The 20,974-nt window shown below is 42.6% G+C and overlaps 1 protein-coding gene across 1 annotated transcript in view; it reads right to left on the minus strand.

Moving 5' to 3' along the window:
* Positions 1 to 2,057: 2,057 nt before the first annotated feature.
* The window catches only part of ATG4A (autophagy related 4A cysteine peptidase), a 38,163-nt gene continuing 19,246 nt past the window's right edge, over positions 2,058 to 20,974 (minus strand). Inside the window, exons 2-5 of the mRNA XM_036740421.1 lie at positions 10,119 to 10,229; positions 4,360 to 4,431; positions 2,615 to 2,713; positions 2,058 to 2,104 (exon numbers count right to left, since the gene is read on the minus strand). Of these exons, the coding sequence (XP_036596316.1) occupies positions 2,058 to 2,104; positions 2,615 to 2,713; positions 4,360 to 4,431; positions 10,119 to 10,229 (329 nt within the window). The remainder of the gene's footprint in view (positions 2,105 to 2,614; positions 2,714 to 4,359; positions 4,432 to 10,118; positions 10,230 to 20,974) is intronic.

Consider the following 20,974-nt stretch of genomic DNA (forward strand, 5'->3'; position numbering starts at 1 on the left):
TGACGACTCTCCATGACTCCATCTGGTGTTTTCTTGGCAAAGATACTGGAGTGGTTTGCTATTTCCTTCTCCAGATCATTTCACAGATGAGGAAACTGAGGCAAACTGGGTTAAATGACTTGCCCAGGGCCACATAGCTAGTAAGTATCTGAGGCCAGATTTGAACTCCAGGCCCAGCACTCTAATAGAAACAGATCCCTGTAGGCTGCATAGTGATATAGAAAACCACAAATGAGCATTATCTATGTTGTACTGTATTTTTACTTATTTTGCTAAACATTTCCCAATGACTTTTTAATCTAGTGTTGCTACCCACGGCCCTGAGCTTCACCCCTCTGTAGGGGTCCACATCAGATATATCATGCTATACATATATCTGTGAAACCGTTCTGTTTAAATCTCCTATCTCTGTACCAGGGAAATCCCACTAATCTTTAGCCCACCTTGCCCCCAGAGGAAGAGGGGAGTTAAAGAAAAGGCTGGGGAAGTCTTAGGGAAAACTTATCTTTCTCCCTTTCTTATGTATGGATCTTCTGTCTATCCCATGAACTACACTTGTGCGTGGGTAAAGTACCAAGCAGTTACTCAACAATTTTATGACCTATTATTGCTGATGACAACTTGGCCTTCATATGTTCAGTGGTAAGAATACTAGTTCCAGACTCAGAAGACCCAAGTTCCATTTCCTCCTCTGACACATTACCTGTGTGATTTTGGGCAGGTCAGGTGAATACCCTGGGCCTCAGTTACCTTCATAAAATGAAGGAATAGATTAGATGGCCTCTAGGAATCCTTCTCAGCTCTAGATGGAGGATCCTAGGAGACCTTCACAACCATTAACAAAATACTATGTTTGTTTAACAAAGCTAATGAGGGGTTCTTTGTGATATAGGAACGAGATTCAAATTAGGCTCCCCAACTCACCAACAATGGGCATAAAAGCCTTCGATCTCTTTGGATTTCTAGGAAGCTTCTTTAATAAGACTCATACAAATAGGTCACTCTCAAGTAGTCAAAATGAAATCAAAAGCTGCAAGACCTTCCCCCATTGCCCTGGGGAGGCCTAGCCCTAAGCCCTCCCCAGATCTTTTTCCAATTCCCCTCTTCCATTCTGGAGTTAGGTGGGATAAAAGAATTGTTTCTATAACTCAAAACCTTAAATAGATAAAACTATTATCACAGAGAAGAGTTGGAAAACCATGTAGTCATGGATCCACAGGAAGAGGGATGCTGAAAGGGCCCACAGTGGCCATCTAATCTGAAAATACGCCTGCCAAATAGGTCAACTAGCCTTTGCTTGCAGACCTCCAGTGCAGGGGAAGCCACTACCTTCTAGGGAACCCCACTCCACTTTGAATAACTGGCAGGAGATTTTTCCTAACATTAAACTAAATTCACCTCTTTGTAACCGCCATTCAAAGCTGCTGCCCTTGGGGACAAGAAGAGCAAATTGGATTCCTCCTCTATATGATAGTCCCTCAAATACCAGAAGACAGCTATCATGATTCCCATTAATTATTCTCTGCTCCAGGCCAAAGATGCCCAGTTCCTTCAAGTAGTCCTAATATGGCATGATATCAAGGCCTTTCACCATCCTGGCTGTCTTCCTCTGGACACTTACTGGCTGATAACAATAATAACAATAAGACTATATAGTAATATAGTTAACATTTATAAAGTGCTTTAAGGTTTGCAAAGCACTTTACATCTATTATATCATTTGGTCCTCACAACAACCCTATGAGATATGTATGATCATTACTTCTATTTCACAGATGAGGAAACTGAAGCTAGCAATGTTCAGTGACTTGTATAGGTTCCCACACAGGATTTAAATTCAGGTCTTCCTGCCTCCATGTCCAGCACTATCCACTAAACCATGCTGCCTAGCTTACCAATGACTTTCCTAAACTGTGGCATACAGAGGTGATGACAATCCTCCAAATGTGGCACCCCTCTGACCTATTTCATTTTTGTTTTGTAGTTCCAGGGCCTAGCATTGTATCTTGCACATAGTAGGTGCCCGAGAAGCGTTTGTGAAACTAAACTGGATCTGTTCACTCAGTAAAACTAAACATCCACTGTTTCTGCTCTGGCGCCTGGCCTTAGGCCAAAAGAGGTACATTTCAGAGAAAAATAACCAAGACACACTAGTTCTAATTACTATAGTTGGCTTGTGTTCACTAAGGCTAGCTATTTAAATATCTAGCCTTAGTGAACACAAGTCAGTATAGCCTTGGCTGACACTATACGATCCCATTGGCCACCATCTTGATTTATGTGAACAAGGTCAAGAAACAGTTCTGTCACAATGGCCTTCTTTCTAAGCAGTTTGCTAATGGACTTAGCTCAACAACAAAAAGGATAGAAATCCTAAAGGGCATGCACCCCTGTCTCTGTTCATTCTTCCCAAGAAAAAGAACTTTCTTGTCTGCTGAGTCCTCAAGAAACACGTGTCTCCTACTCCTGACAGATTTCATCACTGGAGCATTTGAGCACCCGTGCTTGCTTTGTCTAAAGCACTCCCCAAGTTGTGGCCCACTGCTAAAATATGACAACAAGTAAATCATCTGGCAGAGTCTCCTCTAAGTGGTCAGCAAAACAAATTACTTACCCCGCCCCAGGTGCTTGCAGATCAGAGCCTGGGCCAGCATCATTTGTCCACAACGTAGCATGCACCCCCAGCCAGCATCTGATGATGGGCCTGTTCCTCCTGTTGGCAAAAGGGTCTGAAATGAACTGGGGTTCATAGAATCATGGGATCATAGATTCAGAGCAAGAAGGGAATTTAGAGGTCATCAAGTCTAACCCCCTCATTTTACAGATGAGGAAACTGAGGCCCAGAGAGGTTAAAAAATTTGCCTAGGGTCACACAGGCTTGGGGACTTTTATAAACACATGCCATTGGAGAGACATTAACCAAGAAAAAGAGAGGAGCTTTGGCCATTGATTGACGTGAGACTGAGTGGGTAAAGAAGTGAAGAGCTGAGGTGTCAAACTCAGCCCTCCAGAGTTTCTTTTGAGTGTAGCCCAAACTGCAATTGGGAAATATTTAACAAAATAAATAAAAATATAATACAACACAGATAATCTTAATTTGTGGTTTTCCAAGTTCATTTCTATTTGAATTTGACACTACTGGTGAAGAGAATGCTGAATTATCTCAGGCTTTCTATGACTTTAAAAAAGGTGACTTAGTTTTTCAAGTTGTAAATTTCAAACTATAAATGAAATTTAGGGTACACGCAGAAAGTGTAATTATGGATACCCAATCACGGGTACATTGGAGAGAGTGAAATCAACACTTGCCAGGTCTACTGGCAAGGATGTGCCCCAACCTTGCAAAGAGTACCACTTTATCTCTGTGTACAGAATAAAAGGTACTAACTATCAAAATGGCCTTAGGTTTAAGGAGGCTCCTAGTTATCCTAACATGAATAGACTAAAAAGCTCTGAGCCAAGTCAACCCTGATTATATCTAAACTCAGGAAGGTGGGGTGCCTTTGGAAGACAAACCAGTAAAATCACATGAGACTGGCTGCTCCAACTAAAGAACACTTGATTGTAAAAGAAGTTTCCAGGTAAACATCAGCAGCAAACTCAAATGCCTTTCTCTAGGTGTCAATGGAAGCTACCATGGCCTTGAGGTATTTCCTCTACAGTATGACAGTGAAAAAATTCTGCTAGAAATGTGCAGATCTGGGAGAAGACCAACTAAAGCAGGGTTCAGCAACTGTCAAAAAGTGGTGAATCCTTTCCCATGTGGTGGCATGTGGTGGCATGTGGTGGGAGAGAGACAGAGGGGAGAAAAGGGAACCGATTACTGGCAAGGTCAAGGAGGCTGATCCCAGTGACCGAAGGGGAGGAGGGTAGAGGCAAAAAAAGCCCTCTCTCATACTCTGTTTTAGGAATATGGATCTGAACAGATGAAAATTAAAATTTAAAAAGGAAGGGATGTTATACTTCCTAGAAATTGGACAGATTTAAAATAAAAATTTCAACATTGCAAATGCTTCCTCACATACAGTAAATAAAAATTTAATTTCTGGGAGCAAAAACAATGCCTAGCTGGAGAAAATGTCTGCCTAATGTAATACACTGGGCATAAATCAAACCCAGGATGGCTTTACTCTAAGTTGACCAGGCCCAATCCTAAAGTGCATCTGAGTGAGGCAGTTACCCATATTTCCTCACAATACTGTGAAGCAGAAAGGGCAACCATTCCCATATGACAGATGAGAAATTCAATTACTTGCCCACACAGTTAAGTAAGTGGCAGGCGGGTTCAGAACTTGAATCCAGATCTTCCAACACCAAATACAGAGCTCTCCGTAATAGGCAGCAGACCTACCTACCTACCTATTGGTGAAAACTTCCTTCGGTATGTAAACCAGAGACGAGCGCTAACATCAGACAACAGCTTGGATTTTTCTGTAATTAAAAGTAAAAGTAAGAGTGAATTATCTGCTAACAAATACTGCCATGAGAATTCTGGGTAACTAATGAACCAATTAAATTGCACCATCGTGATGCACTGGGAAAATAGCAACTGAATCTCAATTACGTGGAAACTCTTTAATGGATTATCTCAGACTCCTATTCCCCTTCCTATACCACCCCTACCCCCACCCCTGTGAGGTGAAAATAAAACCATCTAGTTGCTTGCCTTGTCAGTAGTTCTGGTCAAAGTTTTAGCATGAAAGAAGATTGAAGCTATCTATGGAGAATCTCAAACCATCCTTTTAGTTGGCACAGAGACAGGATACAGTAGTGATGAGGACTTCGATTATCCAAACACCTGCTGGAGTACTTGTGTTCTCTTCCCCCATCCTCCTGGCTTGCCTTAATGACCATTTCATCCTTCAAAAGGTGAAGGAACCAACAAGGAGAAATTCTATTCTGGATCTGATTCTCACTAAACAGGGAGGAAGTGGTTGCTAGGGTGGAAACGATGGGGACCCTAAGGAGAAGAGAGGTGGAGGTAAAGAGCTTAGCAGCACTCAGCACAATGCCTGGCACAAAGGAGGCACTTAATGAATGATTTTTCTCTTGACTTGACTTGAGTTCATTCCATCCAAGGCCAGTGGAAAGACAGAGACAGGAAATAGAGTCACATGTGAAGAACAGAGAGAAGACCAGTCTGGCTGGGTCACAGAGTGCATGACGGGGAGTCTTCTGGGCAAGGCGTGACTCAGGTCAATCTCCTGGTAATTTAGGTTCAATAATGGAACCAAATGAGATAGTCATAGCTCATTTAACAATTTACAAAAGGAGATTTACTTAGCCATAGCAGAAGGATATTCGACCCCTTGAGCTAAATCAGCTAACCGGGCTTGGAGGCAGGAAGACTCATCATTCTGAGTTCAAATCCTGCCTCAGACACTTATTAGCTGTGTGACCCTGGGCAAGTCACGTCACCCTGTTTACCTCAGTTTCCTCATCTGTCAAATGAGCTGGAGAAGGAAATGGCAAACCACTCTAGTATCTTTGCCAAGAAAACCCCAAATGGGTTCACTAAGAGAGTCCAACATGACTGAAACAACTGAACAACAAAAGCAAAACTTCCACTGAGATCCACCAACCAAGCATCTGAGAGCCACTCCAGCTCCTTGTGATAAGGAAGTGATGTCAACAGTCAATAGAAGACGCTTAGTCTTCTGAGCCAACCAAGCCTGAAGAAATGTCTCAGTGTCTCTGAAGGAAAAATTGGCTTAAAGTGCAAGGAGGAAGAAGAGAGGTGAATTATTGCTGCTACTACACTCTAGCCCTTGGTGATAAGGTCCTTGACGTCTTCTAGAGCAGCACTTCTTAAACTGAGTAGAAAAGTTTAAGAAGCGCTGTTCTAGAGCACCTTCCACCACTGAAATGACTTGAGGGCTATTACTGTTCAATCTTGACCTCCAGGGTGATATAGGTACCACTACAGGTAGAAGAGAAAAACTCCAACTGAAACCAATCAATAATGTAACAGTTTCCTGAAAGAGTGAATGAAGTCAGGAGAGTCTAAGGAAGGCCCAAATCCCCAGTCTAAAGTATCAGACCCATGTGGTGGGTAATCCCAAATCTTTGCAATTCACAGTGAGATTTTCAATGTAAAAGGGTGACTATTGGGACTACACTGAAGATGATGAGCCTTCCTGCAGCATCATTAATTGCCCTGTACCACCAGCCATTTAAGTATTCCCTAGCCCACTAGCCTGGGTGGAATACAAGATCTTGGCTGCAGGAGAGGCCTCTCAATGACTGCCCCCCTGCTTCTGGAGGAAGCTGGTTAGGCACTTTCATCTTCTTCTTGTTGCTTCCTCCCGACAGTGCCATCCCTTGATCCTCCAAACCCTTCCTGGGGAGATGTATGGTGATCAGTGGGCTCCAGTGGGCCTGCCTTTTGATACTGCACATACCAGTGCCCACTCTTCTGCCACCTGGCTACCACTGTTGCTGAGGATTCACTCTTCACTGCCACTGTGGTCTATGTCACTACCCACTGTTTGCTGCTGGTACCGCAGGTACTGTATGCAGCTGGTAACTGGGGCCTGCATCTCTGCCCACTGTCTGCTGCTGTCTGCTAGGACCTATATCTCTGCCCAATGTTATCTGCTTGGCTGGAGCCCTCATCTCTGCCCAAGACTCTTGGGGCATGCATTTCTGCCCACTGCCCACTCTGCCAGGGTCGACTGCTGCCCCCATTGCCAGAGAGGGACAACTGTTACTCCTAAAGTCTGAGCTCTTTTGCCCTCTGCTGGGTCACTTGAGGCCTAGGTACTACTGCAATGCCACTGCAGAAGCCTGCCTAACCAACTACACCAAGCCTGCCTCTGCTCCTCTATGATGGAGGCTGCTGTGGGCCTGCACTACCATTGCCTTCCTGTACTCAGCAGAAGCCATGAGGATGCTACTACTACTGTGTCCTGCCCTTCTTTGCTAGGGGAAGGACACAAACCAATAAAAAAAAATCAACAAAGCCAGAGACTCCTTGGGGCCAGTACAAGCAGAAGCCATTGCTTCTGGGGATGGGGAAATGTTCTTGGGGCCTGAGTTTCGTGCTCTTTAGGGGTCCCTCACTGGAAGCCCTAACTGCAGTTCACAGTTCAAGGACGAGAGTGTAAACTTCGAAGATTGATACAGCACCCCTGCCTGTCCTCAGCTAATTAACTGAGATGCAATTGGCACATCTGTCCATATTCCCAATTCCAGAAATGACTTTGGGCTCTTGGGGAGAATTTAACTTTGTCCTTTCAAGTGTCTCCCCAAGTTCTGCAAAGCCGAAGGACATAAACCAGTCTATTGAAATCATCTTCAAGATACACTTAAGGACACAGAACTCATTGTTCTCTTCTAGTTGAATGACCACACACAAATTGCTTTCTAATTTTCCAGAAATAGAAGGTGCCTCACAGTAAGCAACCACTTTTTTTTTTCATTTTTGCTGCTGGTTAGTCATTTTTCAGTCATGTCTTACCTCTTGTGACCCCGTCTGGGGTTTTTTTGGCAAAGATACTGGAGTGGTTTGCCATTTCCTTCTCCAGCTTTTTACAGATTTTTATAGATTTTACATTTTACAGATGAGGAAACTGAGGCAAACAGGGTGAAGTGACTTGCCCAGGGTCCCACAGCTAGGAAGTGTCTAAGGCCAGATTTGAACTCAAGAAGATGGATCTTCCTGACTGCAGGCCATGTAGTCCATCCTCTGAAGCATTACCAAAAGCATCACCTAACATGAAGGCTAATCTGGGCATACCTTACTCTACATTGCCTACCCCTCACTTTAATGTGTGCATTTATTGTGGGCTGGGCCTCACTCAGGTCAGTCCTCTCTTAGTTTAGGTTCCCACTGGAACAAAAGAGACTTTTGTAGGTCACTGGATAGTTAAAAAAAGATTTACTTGGCCGCAGGAGAAGGCTATTCAACAAAGATGGGCAATGAGAACCCCTGGCGTGGGTTTAGCTGAGCAAAGATCCAAAGATCCACCAGTAAAGTATCTGAAAGCCTCTCCAGTTTCTCGTGGCTGCTTTGTATTCAGGAGCCAACCAAGTCTCAAGGAATATTTCAGAATCTTTTAAGGAAAAAAACTAGCCTAACATGTATGGGGTTAGGGGTGAAGATAATGCTCCCACCACAGGGAAGAATTTCCAAAGAGGCTAGAAAAACAAGTTGAGGTCAGGTTGTGAATAGCTTTAAAAGCTAAAAAGAGGACTTTATATTTGATCCTAGAGCCAAATAGGAAGTTGATGAAGTAGAGGAGAAAGGAAAATCATTTTGGTAGCATTGTGGAGAATGGGGTAGGGAGAGATGTGAGGCAGGGAGACCAAACAGAAAGCTGTTGCGATAATCTATGTGAAAGATGATGAAGGTCTGAAAGCGGCTGGGTGAGTACAAAAAAGGGGTCAAAGGAAGACAGTGTTGTAAGTGTAGAGACAGCAAGATTTGGCAACTGACCAAAAAAGAAAGTGAGGAGGAGTCTAGGGCAATGCCAAGGTTACAACCCTGGGAGACTGAAATGACGGGGGGACTTCGGAACAAGAGGGGATTTTGGGGGAAAGAACATGAAATCAGTTTGGAACATGCAGAGTTGAAGGTTTCTCCAGATGGCCACTATAAAATGTCCAAAATGTCATAAAGCTCAGGAAAGAGACCGAGTTGAAGACGGAGATCTGGGAATCATCTGCAGAGAAATGATACTCAAACCTAGGCAGATGCTAAGCTCAGACTAGATCTGTGGTGTTGAGTTCAGTTCTTGGCATTACAGTTTAGAAAGGACACTCAGAAGCTACAAAACGTCTAGAGGAAAGCAACTGAGACAGCGAAGAGCTTTGACTCCATGCTATATAGGGATCTGCTGAAAGAACCGGGCAGGTTCAGACTAGAGAAGACTCAGGAGGGGCAACATGTGACCCTGTTTTTTTTTGTTCAGAAGGCAGAGCCAGGAGCATGAGTAGAAGTGGTAAGGAGGCACATTTAGGCTCCATGTGAGGGAAAAGCTAACTATTTGAGCTCTCCACAAGAGGAATAAGTATGGTGGCTTTTCTACCCTTGGAGATCATCAAGCAGAAGCCAGTCTAAAGGTGTCTTAGAGCAGGGATCTCCTTCATGATCGGGCTGTAGTAGCTAGCTGCTGATGTGCCTTCCAACCCATACATTCTTTGATTCTATGAAATACCTGAAGACAGCAATCATGTTCCCCTGAAAACTTTCTCTTCTATAGCCTAGGTAGCCCCAGTTCCTTCATCTTAGCTTAGGATGAGAGTTTTAGAGCTGGAAGCAACCCTAGAGGTCATCCAGTCTGCCCCCCTTCAATCAGTAAACTGAACTAGAAAAGCTGATGCCTTACTCAGGGTCACACAGCAAGTAAGTCTGGACTCCGAGTCCAGTGGCCTAGCCACTACACCTGGAGGTCCTCCACTTTGTTGATGTTTGTCCTAAAATGCAGCATGTGTAACTTGCCACAATACCCCCTAAGCAGTCTGATGAGGGTAGAGTAAAACAGGACTATTGCCTCCTCACTCTGGGCACTCTTAGATCAATGCTGTCTATGATCACATTAGCTTTACCGGTTGTCGGCAATCCTTCCCAGCTTTGGATCATCGACCTATTTGAAACAAAGGTCCCCTAGGTGAAGAGGACAAAGCTGTAGGGCACCACTACTAGAATTCTCTCTCTGGGTTGGCATTGACAATACATTAATGAGCCCTTTTTGAGTATGGTCACATAACCAGCTCTAAATCTACCTAATTATATAATCAGCAAGGCATGTGAATTTAGGTGAAAAGACAGAAAAAGCTAGAAGTAGGCACTACGCAAGGTAAGGAGGCAAAAATATAATGCTTGTCCCTTTTCAAGCAGAAAGAACTAGTATGATTGGATTATAGTATAATTATATATATATATATATATACACATATATATATATAATAGGCAAATTATATATATACATATATAATAGGTAAATTTTCAGAGTAACAATGTCATTTTCACATTGGCAGTGCATCAAAAATCAAAAACTACAGTAACACTTCCTAAGGTAACTCTTTGGACAGCCCAAATATAAGGAGAAGCTTATTCTAACAGCATATTAGGATCTGCCAGCCTTCTACCCTCATTGATAACTACAGAATCCTACCTGCTTGAAGGTCATACTGCTTCCCCAAGATCCAAACGGGCTCATCTGTTTCAGGTAATTCTTCTAGAGAGTCTGACAAAATAGTTATATGTCTTTCACACCTGGAGAAAACTGAATAGAAAGGAAAAAAATTATGAAACAATTTAATCCTGGAAGAACTACGCTTTCTGACTTCATCTTGTGGTTCTCTTTCATCCAGCCAGCATCTCCACAAAAACATGGATCAGGTTGAGTCTTCAGACTAATTCACTCTTCCTTCCCCTGAGTTTTTTTTACAGTATAAGCATTATTACATCATTCTTATGTAATAATTGCTAGAGGACATATTTCAAAGAACAATTCTAAGAATTCTCCCACAGCCACTCAGACATTTGTTCCTGACCTTCTTTAGTCTAGTCCATCCTGATGCTTTAACTGAATAAATGGCCTATTCCTTAACTTGGTAAGTTGTATCTAGATAAAATCAAGAAACACCATTAGATGTCATTAAGAAAAACTAAAACTATTTTCTCTTTTTTTCCTTCTCATGGTTTTCCCTTTTTGTTCTGATTCTTCTTTCACGACATGACTAATGTGGAAATATGTTTAATATGATTGTATATGTATAGCCTATATTACATCACATGCCGTCTTGGGAAGGGGGGAGGGAGGGAGAAAAAAATTTAGAACTCAAAATCTTATAAAAGCAAATGTTGAAAACTATCTTTAGATATAATTGGAAAAAAATAAAATACTATTAAGTGGGGGAAAACTTTTGAAATAAATCAAAATATCTTGGCTCTTGAAAAACTAGAGACCTTTCCAATTAATGTCAGAGGTAAAGCAAGCACGTCCACTATCTCCAAATCAATTCAACGAGTGTTAACTGAAGAATTAACCAATCAATAAACATTCACTAAGTGCCAACTATCTGAGGCAAAAGATAGTTCCTACCCTCAAGGAGTTCACAATCTAATGGGGGTGGGGGAGAGAGAACAACAAACAAATAGAAACAAGTTATATACAGGATACATAGGAAATAATTAACAGAGACAAGAGACTTAAAGGAACTCAGGGAAGCCAGTAGGCAGAAAAGAGGAGGGGACCTTTCTACATATGGTAGAGAGCCAGATTCTAGAGGAAAGAGATGGAATGTTTTGTCTGGACAATAGGAAAGGGGCCAGTGTCACTGATTAAAGAGTACATGGTAGAGAGTAAGGTGTAAGAAGACCAGAGAGGTAGGAGGGGGCTGGGTGATGAAGGGCTTTGAATGCCAAACAGAGCATGTTGTGTTTGCTCCTGGAAGTCATAGGGAGCCACTGGAGTTTATTGAGGAGGGGGAATCACATCATCAGACCTGCACTTTAGGAAAATCATTTTGGTTGCCGAATGGAGAATGGACGGGAGTGGAGAGATACTTGAGATGGGCAGACCCACCGCCAGGCTATTGTGATAATCCAGATGTGTGACACCATGAAGGCCTGCCCCAGAGGGATGGTGGTGTCAGAGGAGAAAAGGGAGAATATTCAAGAGATGTTAGAAAGGTGAAAGGGATAGACCTTGGCGAGAGATTAATTGGGGAGGGGGGAGAATGAGAGATAGTGAGGAGTCCAGGGTGACTCTTGGGTTGTGAGCCTGAGGACTGGGAGGACAGGGAAGGGAGCAGTGGGTTTAGGGGGTACATTGAGTTAAGATATCAATGTTCAGCAGCACACAGGTAGGAGTTGAGGTGATGAATGCTGGGAGTGATCCAAGGCAGAGGTTTGGCAGGGCACAGTAGGTGAAATGATAAAGAGTAGAGATTCAAGAGAAGAGGACAGTGTAGAGTTGAACTGTCAAGATAGAGAAGGTCAAGACAGTGAAAAGAAGAGAGATGTACAGTGAAGTACAGTGAAGATGCCCTGGGAGAGAACTGAGGGGTCAAGGGTTTGGAGGTCTCTGTATGGACAAAGAGTATGGTCTTATAAGGGAAGGCAGGAGGAGAAGGAAAAAGCTAATAGATTATGGTTGGATAAAAGGATTTTGGAATTCTGGAACATGGAAGTGGTACATTTGTGGGTGGCGGAAAGACCAAGAGTATAACCATCTTTGTGTGCGGCTGAAGTGAGTTGGTTGAGGAACTGAGTGGTTAGGGTGTTTGAGGGAGAGTCAGTATGTATGATGAAGTCCCCTAGGATGAGGGCAGGAGTTGAGGAGGAGATAAAGATTGTGAGCCAGGTACCAAATGCACTGAGGAAGGAAAGACACTGATGTGGAGTTCTGTAAACAACAGCTACCAGAATTTTAATCAGGTGGTAGACATGAATTGCATGAACATCAAAAAAAGGGATATTAATTAGTACTTGGAAGTGGCAATAGGAAGCAAGAAGTTCTGACTTCCCTGCTTTGACCAGCGAGCTAAGTATGTGAGAAGGTGCAGCCATTACTGGAAAGGGTGGCCAGGGAGGCTGCATCAGAGAAGAGTCAGGTTTCAGAAGAGCTAAGAAGGAGTTGGAGAGGACAAGATAGAGGATGAAATGAAGTTTGTTGCCTATGGAACAGGCATTCCCAAGGGCACAGTGGAAGGGGAAGGTGGTATTTGGTTGGAACTTTGGGGTACGAGGGCTGAGGAGAATGGGAATAAGGAAGAGGATGGTGGGGGTGGCAAAGAGGGGAAGTAGGTTTGGATGATGACTTAAAGGGGTTCAGAATCACTAGGCTATGAATGGTATGATCAGGTGTGAGAATGTTCATCATTGAGGAGAGGATGACACTCCTCTTCTCAAAGGAGGTCGAGGATCAGGCTAGAGAAAGTACGATATAAGATGGAAGGTATACAGTCAGATGGTCACTATCCTCCTTTCCTCCAAGGATGCAGATTACACAGGAAAGGATATAGTAGCAGGTGGAAATCAAGGGCCCAAAATACAGAAAAATCTAGAGGGTACACAGATGAGTAAAAGCTAAGCCCTGCTCTCAAAAAAAATCAGTCTAGTTGGGGAGAAAAAACATTTACCTAAAAAACTAAAGCACAAAAATAGAATCTTTGAAGTGAAGAAAAGACAAATAAGTAAGATATTCAAAGGAAGAAGATAACTTCTGACAGGGGAATGAAAGGAAAGATTTGGAAATTGAGCTGGTGTCCTTGGGTCAAGGGGATAATTTCATAAGGCTAAGTTTCATCATTCTCCTTTACTTATTTTTCAACCTTTAGCAACTCTCAAAATGCATGGTTATATATGAAGTGTTACTACCATGCCACTAAAAAGTTGTTGTTTATTATTATTAATAACAATGATAATAAACTCCTAACTAGCCAGCCAAGCATTTCCCATCTCCAATCCCCATCTTCCCCACTGTTGACAAAGTCATGGTTCTAATGCTGCACAGTCTCATCACTTCATTCCAATTTTCAAAAGTCTTCAGAGGCTCACCACTATTTGCCCAAGAAAATACAATCTTCTTAGCTTGGCAACTAAAGCCCCCACCCCAGTCTGGCTTGCTGGTCTTCTTTCATGGTACTTCCTTTTCAAGTACTCTTATGTTCCAGCCAAACTCTATTTGTCTCTGTTCTCTGATCTTATCTTCCCTCTCCCACCTCTGGACATTTATCTACAACATCCTCAATGTCTACAACAGACTCCCTCCCATCCCAACCCCAATTTTCAACTAGTGACTCCATTCCCTTAGAGTCCAACTCATCCACTTTAGTGTCACCACCTCATCCACTAATATTACTCTCATCAATCTAATTAGAAGGGTTTCATAGAGTCATAGGATGGGAGAGCTGGCAGGGACTTCGGCAGCCACCTAGTCCAACAGATAGGCAAAAAAATTCTCACTACGACACACTCCACAAAAGGTCCCCCAGCTTCTGCTTGAACACCTCAAAGAAAGAGGATCCCACTACCTCCTGAGGCAGCCCATTTCACTCTTGGCTTAAATTGTTACACAGCTATTCCTGACACCAAGCCAAAATTTTCTTCTTTCTAACTCCCACCCATTGCTCTTGGTTCTATCAAGCAAAACAGTTTAATCTCTTCCCCACATGACAGCACTTAAAATAACTGTAGACAGGTATCAGGGCCACACCACCCATTTCTATCCACTCACCCCATAATGTCACTGGTCCCTTAGGAACAAAGGATGAATAAGAACAACAACCCCCACCATTCTTTTCTCCAGGTTAAATGTCAACCAGTCAGTCAACAAACATTTATTAGGTGCCTACTATATGCCAGGCACTTTGCTAAGTACTGGAGATACAAAGGTAGGCAAAAGACAGTCCCTGCTCAAGGCATTCACAGTCTAAATGTGTCCTGTTCTTTCAACTGGTCCTCATATGACATGGAAGTCAAAGCCCTTCCTCCTTCCTTCCTCCTTGAATTCCTCAGGCCCCTGTTTGACTTCTCCTATGTACTTCGTCATAGTCTAGCTTTCATTATAGTTATCTGTGTATTTGTCCTATCCACACCATTAGATTGGAAATATTCTGCAGGCAGAGTGTGTGTCATTTTTATTCTCAGTGCCTAGGGCCTAAAATAGCCAAAGCAACAAAGCTTTAAGTCTTAAGGAGAAGATTAAGGTGTGGGTCATGAAAATCTGGCCAAATCAACAAGTATTCATTCATTTCTAGGGATAAAGTCCTATCAAGGAGCATTTATTAGGCACTTACTATGTTTGTTATCTAGTTGGGTGAACAAAACTTGCAAAACGCTAGAAAAAATCCCATTAAATGCTACTGGAGGAGCTCAAAGAAAAGGGAGAGAGATCCATGCGAGTCAGAAAATTCAGGGGATGCTAAGTTGGCTCTCCTTCAAGGAAGGAGGTGGACCTTACACCATTCAGGAAAATAAAAGGTAGGACTTGGAGAGCCAAAGGGGAAGAGAGTGGATAGGGGAGGGAATTTAGGTGAAAAGAACAGTATGTGTAAAGGCAAAGAAGAGAGGTGGGTATAAACCAGGCATGTCTGTGGACTATTTGAGAAGACTGGAATAACTAAGTAAAGAATAGCTGTTGGAGACCAGTGGAAATCAAATCTGGTTAGGTTAAGGAGGATGGGGCCAGATTTTGGAAGTCCTTGAAAGCAAGGGAGAGGAGTTAGAAACACAGAAGATTTTTTGAGAAGAGGTCTAAGGAAAGTGGTATTTAAAGATAATTGGTAATTATACATTGCAAATGAGTTTCCTATCTGCAATAATGGAGGAAGTTTCCACTTTTGGAATTCCCCCTCAGCAATGAGATCACAGATGTAGAGAAAAAAAGGAAATGTGACGGTATACAAGATGGATTGGAAACAAGATGGTATGGAATCAGGAAAGCTAGCTGAGGCTGTGCTGTAAAGTGATCCAGGTTGACACTGGATAGTCTGGGTAGGTAACTGGATAAAGTAGCAACAGCTACAACAATCATCATCATCATCATCATCATCATCATCATCATCATCATCACCATAATTTTCTCTATCTGCACAAATAGTGCAAATATTAAACATAAGTAGACTAGGAGGATAGAAATTTGTCCAAAAACTGTTTCCAGCTGAACTCCACCAAATTAGGAGGAGAAAGAGGAGGAGGAGGAAGAATGATGGTGGTAGTGGTGGTGGTGGTAGTAGTAGTAGTAGTAGTAGTAGTAGTAGTAGTAGTAGTAGTAATGACAAAAATAACTGACATAGTGCTTTAGGTTCGCAAAGCAGCTTGCAAACTTATTTGATCAACAAAGAAACTGCCAATCCATTACTCACTGCTTCTTGGGAAGAAAGAGAGTGTATATCTTGAATTGAAAATATTGTCATCATTTTTTCTTTGATATCAAAATACTTCCAAAGAATATAAATGAATGTTTGATATCATTCAGGTACCTTGTCAGCCTAGTTTTCACAGAGAACCAATGAGAACATTTTGGTCCTAGGTCCTATGTATTTTAAAGATTTGAAATTGTGTAAGAAGTTATTAAATTGTTCGTATGCTTTGACCCAGAAATCCCATGACTGGATTTCTATCCCAAGAACATTAATAGCAGCAAGAAAAGACCCTTGTATCTGGAACCCAAAATCTTATAAAAAACGAATGTTGAATGACTAATGTGGAAAAATCTTTAACATGTACATGTATAACCTATATAAGAATGCTTGCTGTCTTGGGGAGGGGGAGGAAAGAGAAGGAGGGAGAAAAAATTGGAACTCAAAATCTTACAAAAATGAATATTGAAAACTATCTTTACATTTAATCGGAAAAAGTAAAATACTATTTACAAAAAAGACTCTTGTGTACAAAAAAATATTTATAGCAATATTATCTCCAATAAATAAATTGAAACAAGGTATGTTCCCAATGATTAGGAAAATGAACAAGCAAATTGTGCTTCATGATTGTAATGGAATATTATGGTGCTATGAGAAGAACCAATCATGAAGAATTCAGAGAAACACGGTAAGACTTCTAGCAAGTGATGGGGAATAAAGGAAGCAGGACCAAGAGAACAACATACACACTGATTACAACGACGTAAATAGAGGCAACACTAAAAGGGGAAAACCTATCCAGTCAAAGACAATGTGCAGTGTTGGCACCAAAGCAGTGAAGTTCAAGTTTGTGTCCTCCCTTTATGTCACCTATCAGTAAACTACAAAACTAGCCAGTGACCTCTCCCAGTGGTGATTTTCTTTAACTAGCTGAGTGGAATGGGCTTACTATCCTGAGAAATGTTGTCAGAGAAACAAACTCAAATTGCTTTTTCCACATTTCAAATCAGTACCAGGTTCTGCAGAAAATCAGGACTAGGAAAGGGCAAGGGAGCTGGTGACCAAGGCAAGTGGCAAAAGGTAAACGTGTTAATGTCACTTTTTAGAAAGACATATTTTATGATAGAAGGGAACGCAAACTGGGGGAAGGGGTAATCAGAATGCATGCCATCTCGGGGTGGGGGATAGGAGAGAGATGGGGAGAAAATTTGGAACTCAAAATCTTGTGGAAATGAATGTTGAAAATTAAAAAGAAATGAATTAATTTTCAAAAAAGACATTTTAATGCCAGGAAAAAATCTTTCTGGCACAGAGGGGTTTATTTTCATGGAATCCTATGATCTCAACATTGGCATGACCCTCTGAGGCTTCATAGTCCAATCAGTAGCTGAAAAGGAATCCCCACAATAGTATTCCATTCAATAAACTCTTATAAGATAGCTGACATGTTTAAGAGCCTGATTTGGAGGTTGAATATACACAAAGACAAAGATTAAACAGCCTTTGCCAAGAGGGAGCTTCAATTAGCTTGATGTCCATGGACAGTACATAGAAATACAAAAAAATGTGAGGAAGGAGTCTTAACAACTTGAGGGGATGGGGGAATGTCAGGAAAGTCTCCCAGTAAGAAGTGGTACCTGAGTCAAATCCTGAAGGAAGGTAGATTCTAAAAGGTGGCAGTGAGGAGGGTATACAGTCTTGGCCTGAAAGATGACCTGGGCAAAGGGCACAGGGATGAGAGATGGGGATGGGACTTGGACTTTGTGGAGTAGTTAGTAAGTTAGTAAAAGTCTAGACAGACAAGCTGGAGCCAGTCTGTGGAAGGGTGTAAGTGCCAAGCTAAAGAGTTTGTACTTCATCCTAGGGGGTAGCTTTTGAGCAGCAGGTGTCCCATAGTCTGGGCTGTGTTTTAGGCAATTGGACCAGATTAATGGTCTCTGAAATAAGGGCTGAGATCTCCCGGGAGGCCCATGGCTTGATCCCAAGGAGTGCATGACCGACCAACCAATCAGATCCCACAATTGTGGAACTTGTCTCCAACTTAAACTTTACCCTGGACCCCTATAGCAACAGTAGCTGAGATGCCACGGGGAAAATTCCTCCCCTCCTCCCCATATGCCCATATACCTACCCCTTGTACCCTAAATCACCTCTGGTTATAGCAGTCAACCCTTCGAAGACAGACTCCAACTGAGGGCAGTGACCATTGAAAAAATACTCCATCTCTGCCTTTTTCACTTAGGATAGGTGAGGATGGGCTACACCGTGCATCACAAGGGTAGGAAGAAACTAGAGATCCTGGTTAAGAAACTGGGTGAGACAGCGACAACATCAATAACAGCAATAACAGCGAGCCCATTATTTTATCCACCTGCACAATCTGAACATTAAGCATAAAAGAACAAGGGCAGGGTAGCAACTTGTCCCTGAACCGTTCCTATCTGAACTCCACTGAATATACAATGAGACCAACAAAGGTAAAAACAAGATCTCAGATCTCGGCCTTATTTTCCCCCGCCCCAATCCTCCCCATTCAGACTTTCTTTCTGTCAAGAGCAACTCTTCCAGCCCCGCCCCCCCCCCATATGCAACCTCAGTGTCCTCCTTAATTCCCCACGTCCCCACTCTTCATATCCAGTTGGTTGCCAAATCTTGCCTTTTTACCTCCAAGACTTCTCTCTTCTATGCCCCCTTCTCTCCTCTGATGCTGCCACCTATCTGGGGTAGGGCCTTATAACCTTACACTTGGCCTACTGCAATAGGCTGATGGTTAGTCTCCCCGCCTCAAATCTCTCCCCACTTCCACTCAGCTGTGAAATTAATATTACTGCACAGCCCAGACCATGTCACCTGTCCTGCTTCATAAACCCCAGTGACTACCTATTGATTCTAGGACAAAAAAAATGTGATTTCATCTTCATCTCATCCTTTTTCATTTCTATTTTGTGTCACGTAACATTTATAACTATTAGGACAGCTGTACCTGTATATAATTCATAAATAAGTAAATATATGGGGGCATACTCAAAAATTTTTTACTGATGGGGTACAAAAGCAAAAGTTTGGAGACCAATGGTATAGAAGAGGGCTTGGAGAGGGGAGATACTGGAACCACAAAGACTCAGTTTTTGGTTATTCTTCTTAACTTGGCAAACAAGTTAAAAGCTGGATATATAAAGACAAAAATGTCTGTGTCGAGGTTATATTCAACCCATAACAGGGAGCTGAGAATAGGGGGATTGGAAAGGAAGGGAAAGATATCCACTGGGGGTCATGGTTTGGAAGACTAGAAGAGAGGAACAAGTCTAAGAAGGGAATGAAGGAAGGCCCAGCTCCCTCCACAAAATGCAGGGTCCAAGAGGACCTCAGTGGGGGAAGGAGGCAGACCTTACAAAGTTATGTTCCACATTGAGTAGGTCACAGAGGTGGTTGGATGTTCCAAGGCAAGAAAGGCTCCAGGCACTGAGGGAAGCTCAGGATGAGACGGAATGGTTTGGAAGTCCAAGAGCCAGGAACATGGTTAGGAGACCAGCTTTTCTTAACCTCCTGTTCATCTTCAGTTTTTAGATATTATAATGACTCTGTTTTCTTTCTTTCTTCCTTTTCATCACTGTTGTTGCTATTGTGTCTTCTCCCTCCCAGACCCTTCCTTTATTTAAAAAAAACCAACTCAAGGACAGCAATTAAGAGTTTATTGCAACAGTCTAGGTGAGAGATGTGATGCAGGCCTGAAGTAGTAAGTGGCTGTGTGAGTAGAGAGATTTTGTGCAGGTAGAACTGACAAGTCTCGGCGACCGATCGAGCACAGAGGGTGAGAGAAAGAGAAGAATCATGGACGACTAAGAGCTTGGGAATCTGGGTGACTGAAAGGATGATAGCAACCTCAAGAAAAATAGGGAGGTTTGGAGAAGAGGCAGTTTTAGGAAGAGTTCCACTTGGATATTTTGGATTTGAGATGCCAATGGGATAGCTCCACAGAGATGCCCAGCAGGCAGGTGAGGCAGGACTACAATTCAAGGGAGATATTAGAGCTAGGTATATAGATGTGAGAGTGATCAACTGAACTTATGTGAACAAATGAGAGCAAAAGGGATCAAGTCTACAGAAAAAAGTAAAGAAGACAATAGTTTTCTTCCTCTCCCTGGTCAGACTATCTCCAGAGTAGCACGCTCAGTATGGGATGTCACAATATTGGAAAGACACCGATTAGCTGGAGAGAAACCAGGGGAAAGGCCTCGGTCCCTCCACAAAATGGAGGGTCCCAGAGGAACTCATCAATGGGGGAAGGAGACAGACCTTACAAAGTTATGTTCCACGTTGAGGAGCTCACAGAGGTGGTTGGATGTTCCAAGGCAAGAAAGGCTCCAGGCACTGAGAGAAGCTCAGGATGAGACAGCAACGTGGGGAAAGCAACCAGGATGGTGAAGAGTCTTGAGTCCCCACCATTTGAGGACCAGTTGGAAGAACTAGGAATATTTAGCCTGGAGAAAAAGAGATTGGAGGGGTGTGGGAGTAAGAAAATGGGAACCTGTGAGATTGGCTTTAAACATTTGAAGGCCATCATATGGAAGAGGAATTAGGCTTGTTCTTCTTGGCCCCACAGGGCAATACAAGGAAGAAGGGGTAAAAAGTGCAGAGGCAATTTTAGGCTAGATATCAGTTTAAAAATAACAATGATGATGATGACAACAACTTCCTAGCAATACTATTAGCCCATAGATTGGACAATAGGTCCCTGCCCTCCTACCACAAAGTGAATATAAATAGTAAATAGTAACTGCTTCTCTTTTGGGCAGGAACCCAGAGGGACTTCCCTTCTCAGTTTGATATATTTTTTTTGAGTTTTTGATAAAAGGGGCCATCCCTTGATTAACTTCTTCAAGAGGCCTATTCACTGAATGGATATTACCCCACTCAAAGTGAGAACCTGAAAAGACCTTAGCCTGAAAGGGCCAGGATCTCCTAGTACATCCTGGGCCATCCTGGATCCAGATGGCTCTGGAGGAGAAAGTGAAGCTGGTGACCTTGCATAGCCCTCCCTCACTCAAATCAAAGTCAACTGCAAGTCATGTCATCATTTCCCTGATGTCATGGTACTCTTCGAGAATGAAGAACGAACACAACAATCGGCCCATACAAGATGACAAAAGGATGG

This window comes from Trichosurus vulpecula, assembly GCF_011100635.1.
Source record: "Trichosurus vulpecula isolate mTriVul1 chromosome X unlocalized genomic scaffold, mTriVul1.pri SUPER_X_unloc_1, whole genome shotgun sequence".
NCBI lineage: Eukaryota > Metazoa > Chordata > Mammalia > Diprotodontia > Phalangeridae > Trichosurus > Trichosurus vulpecula.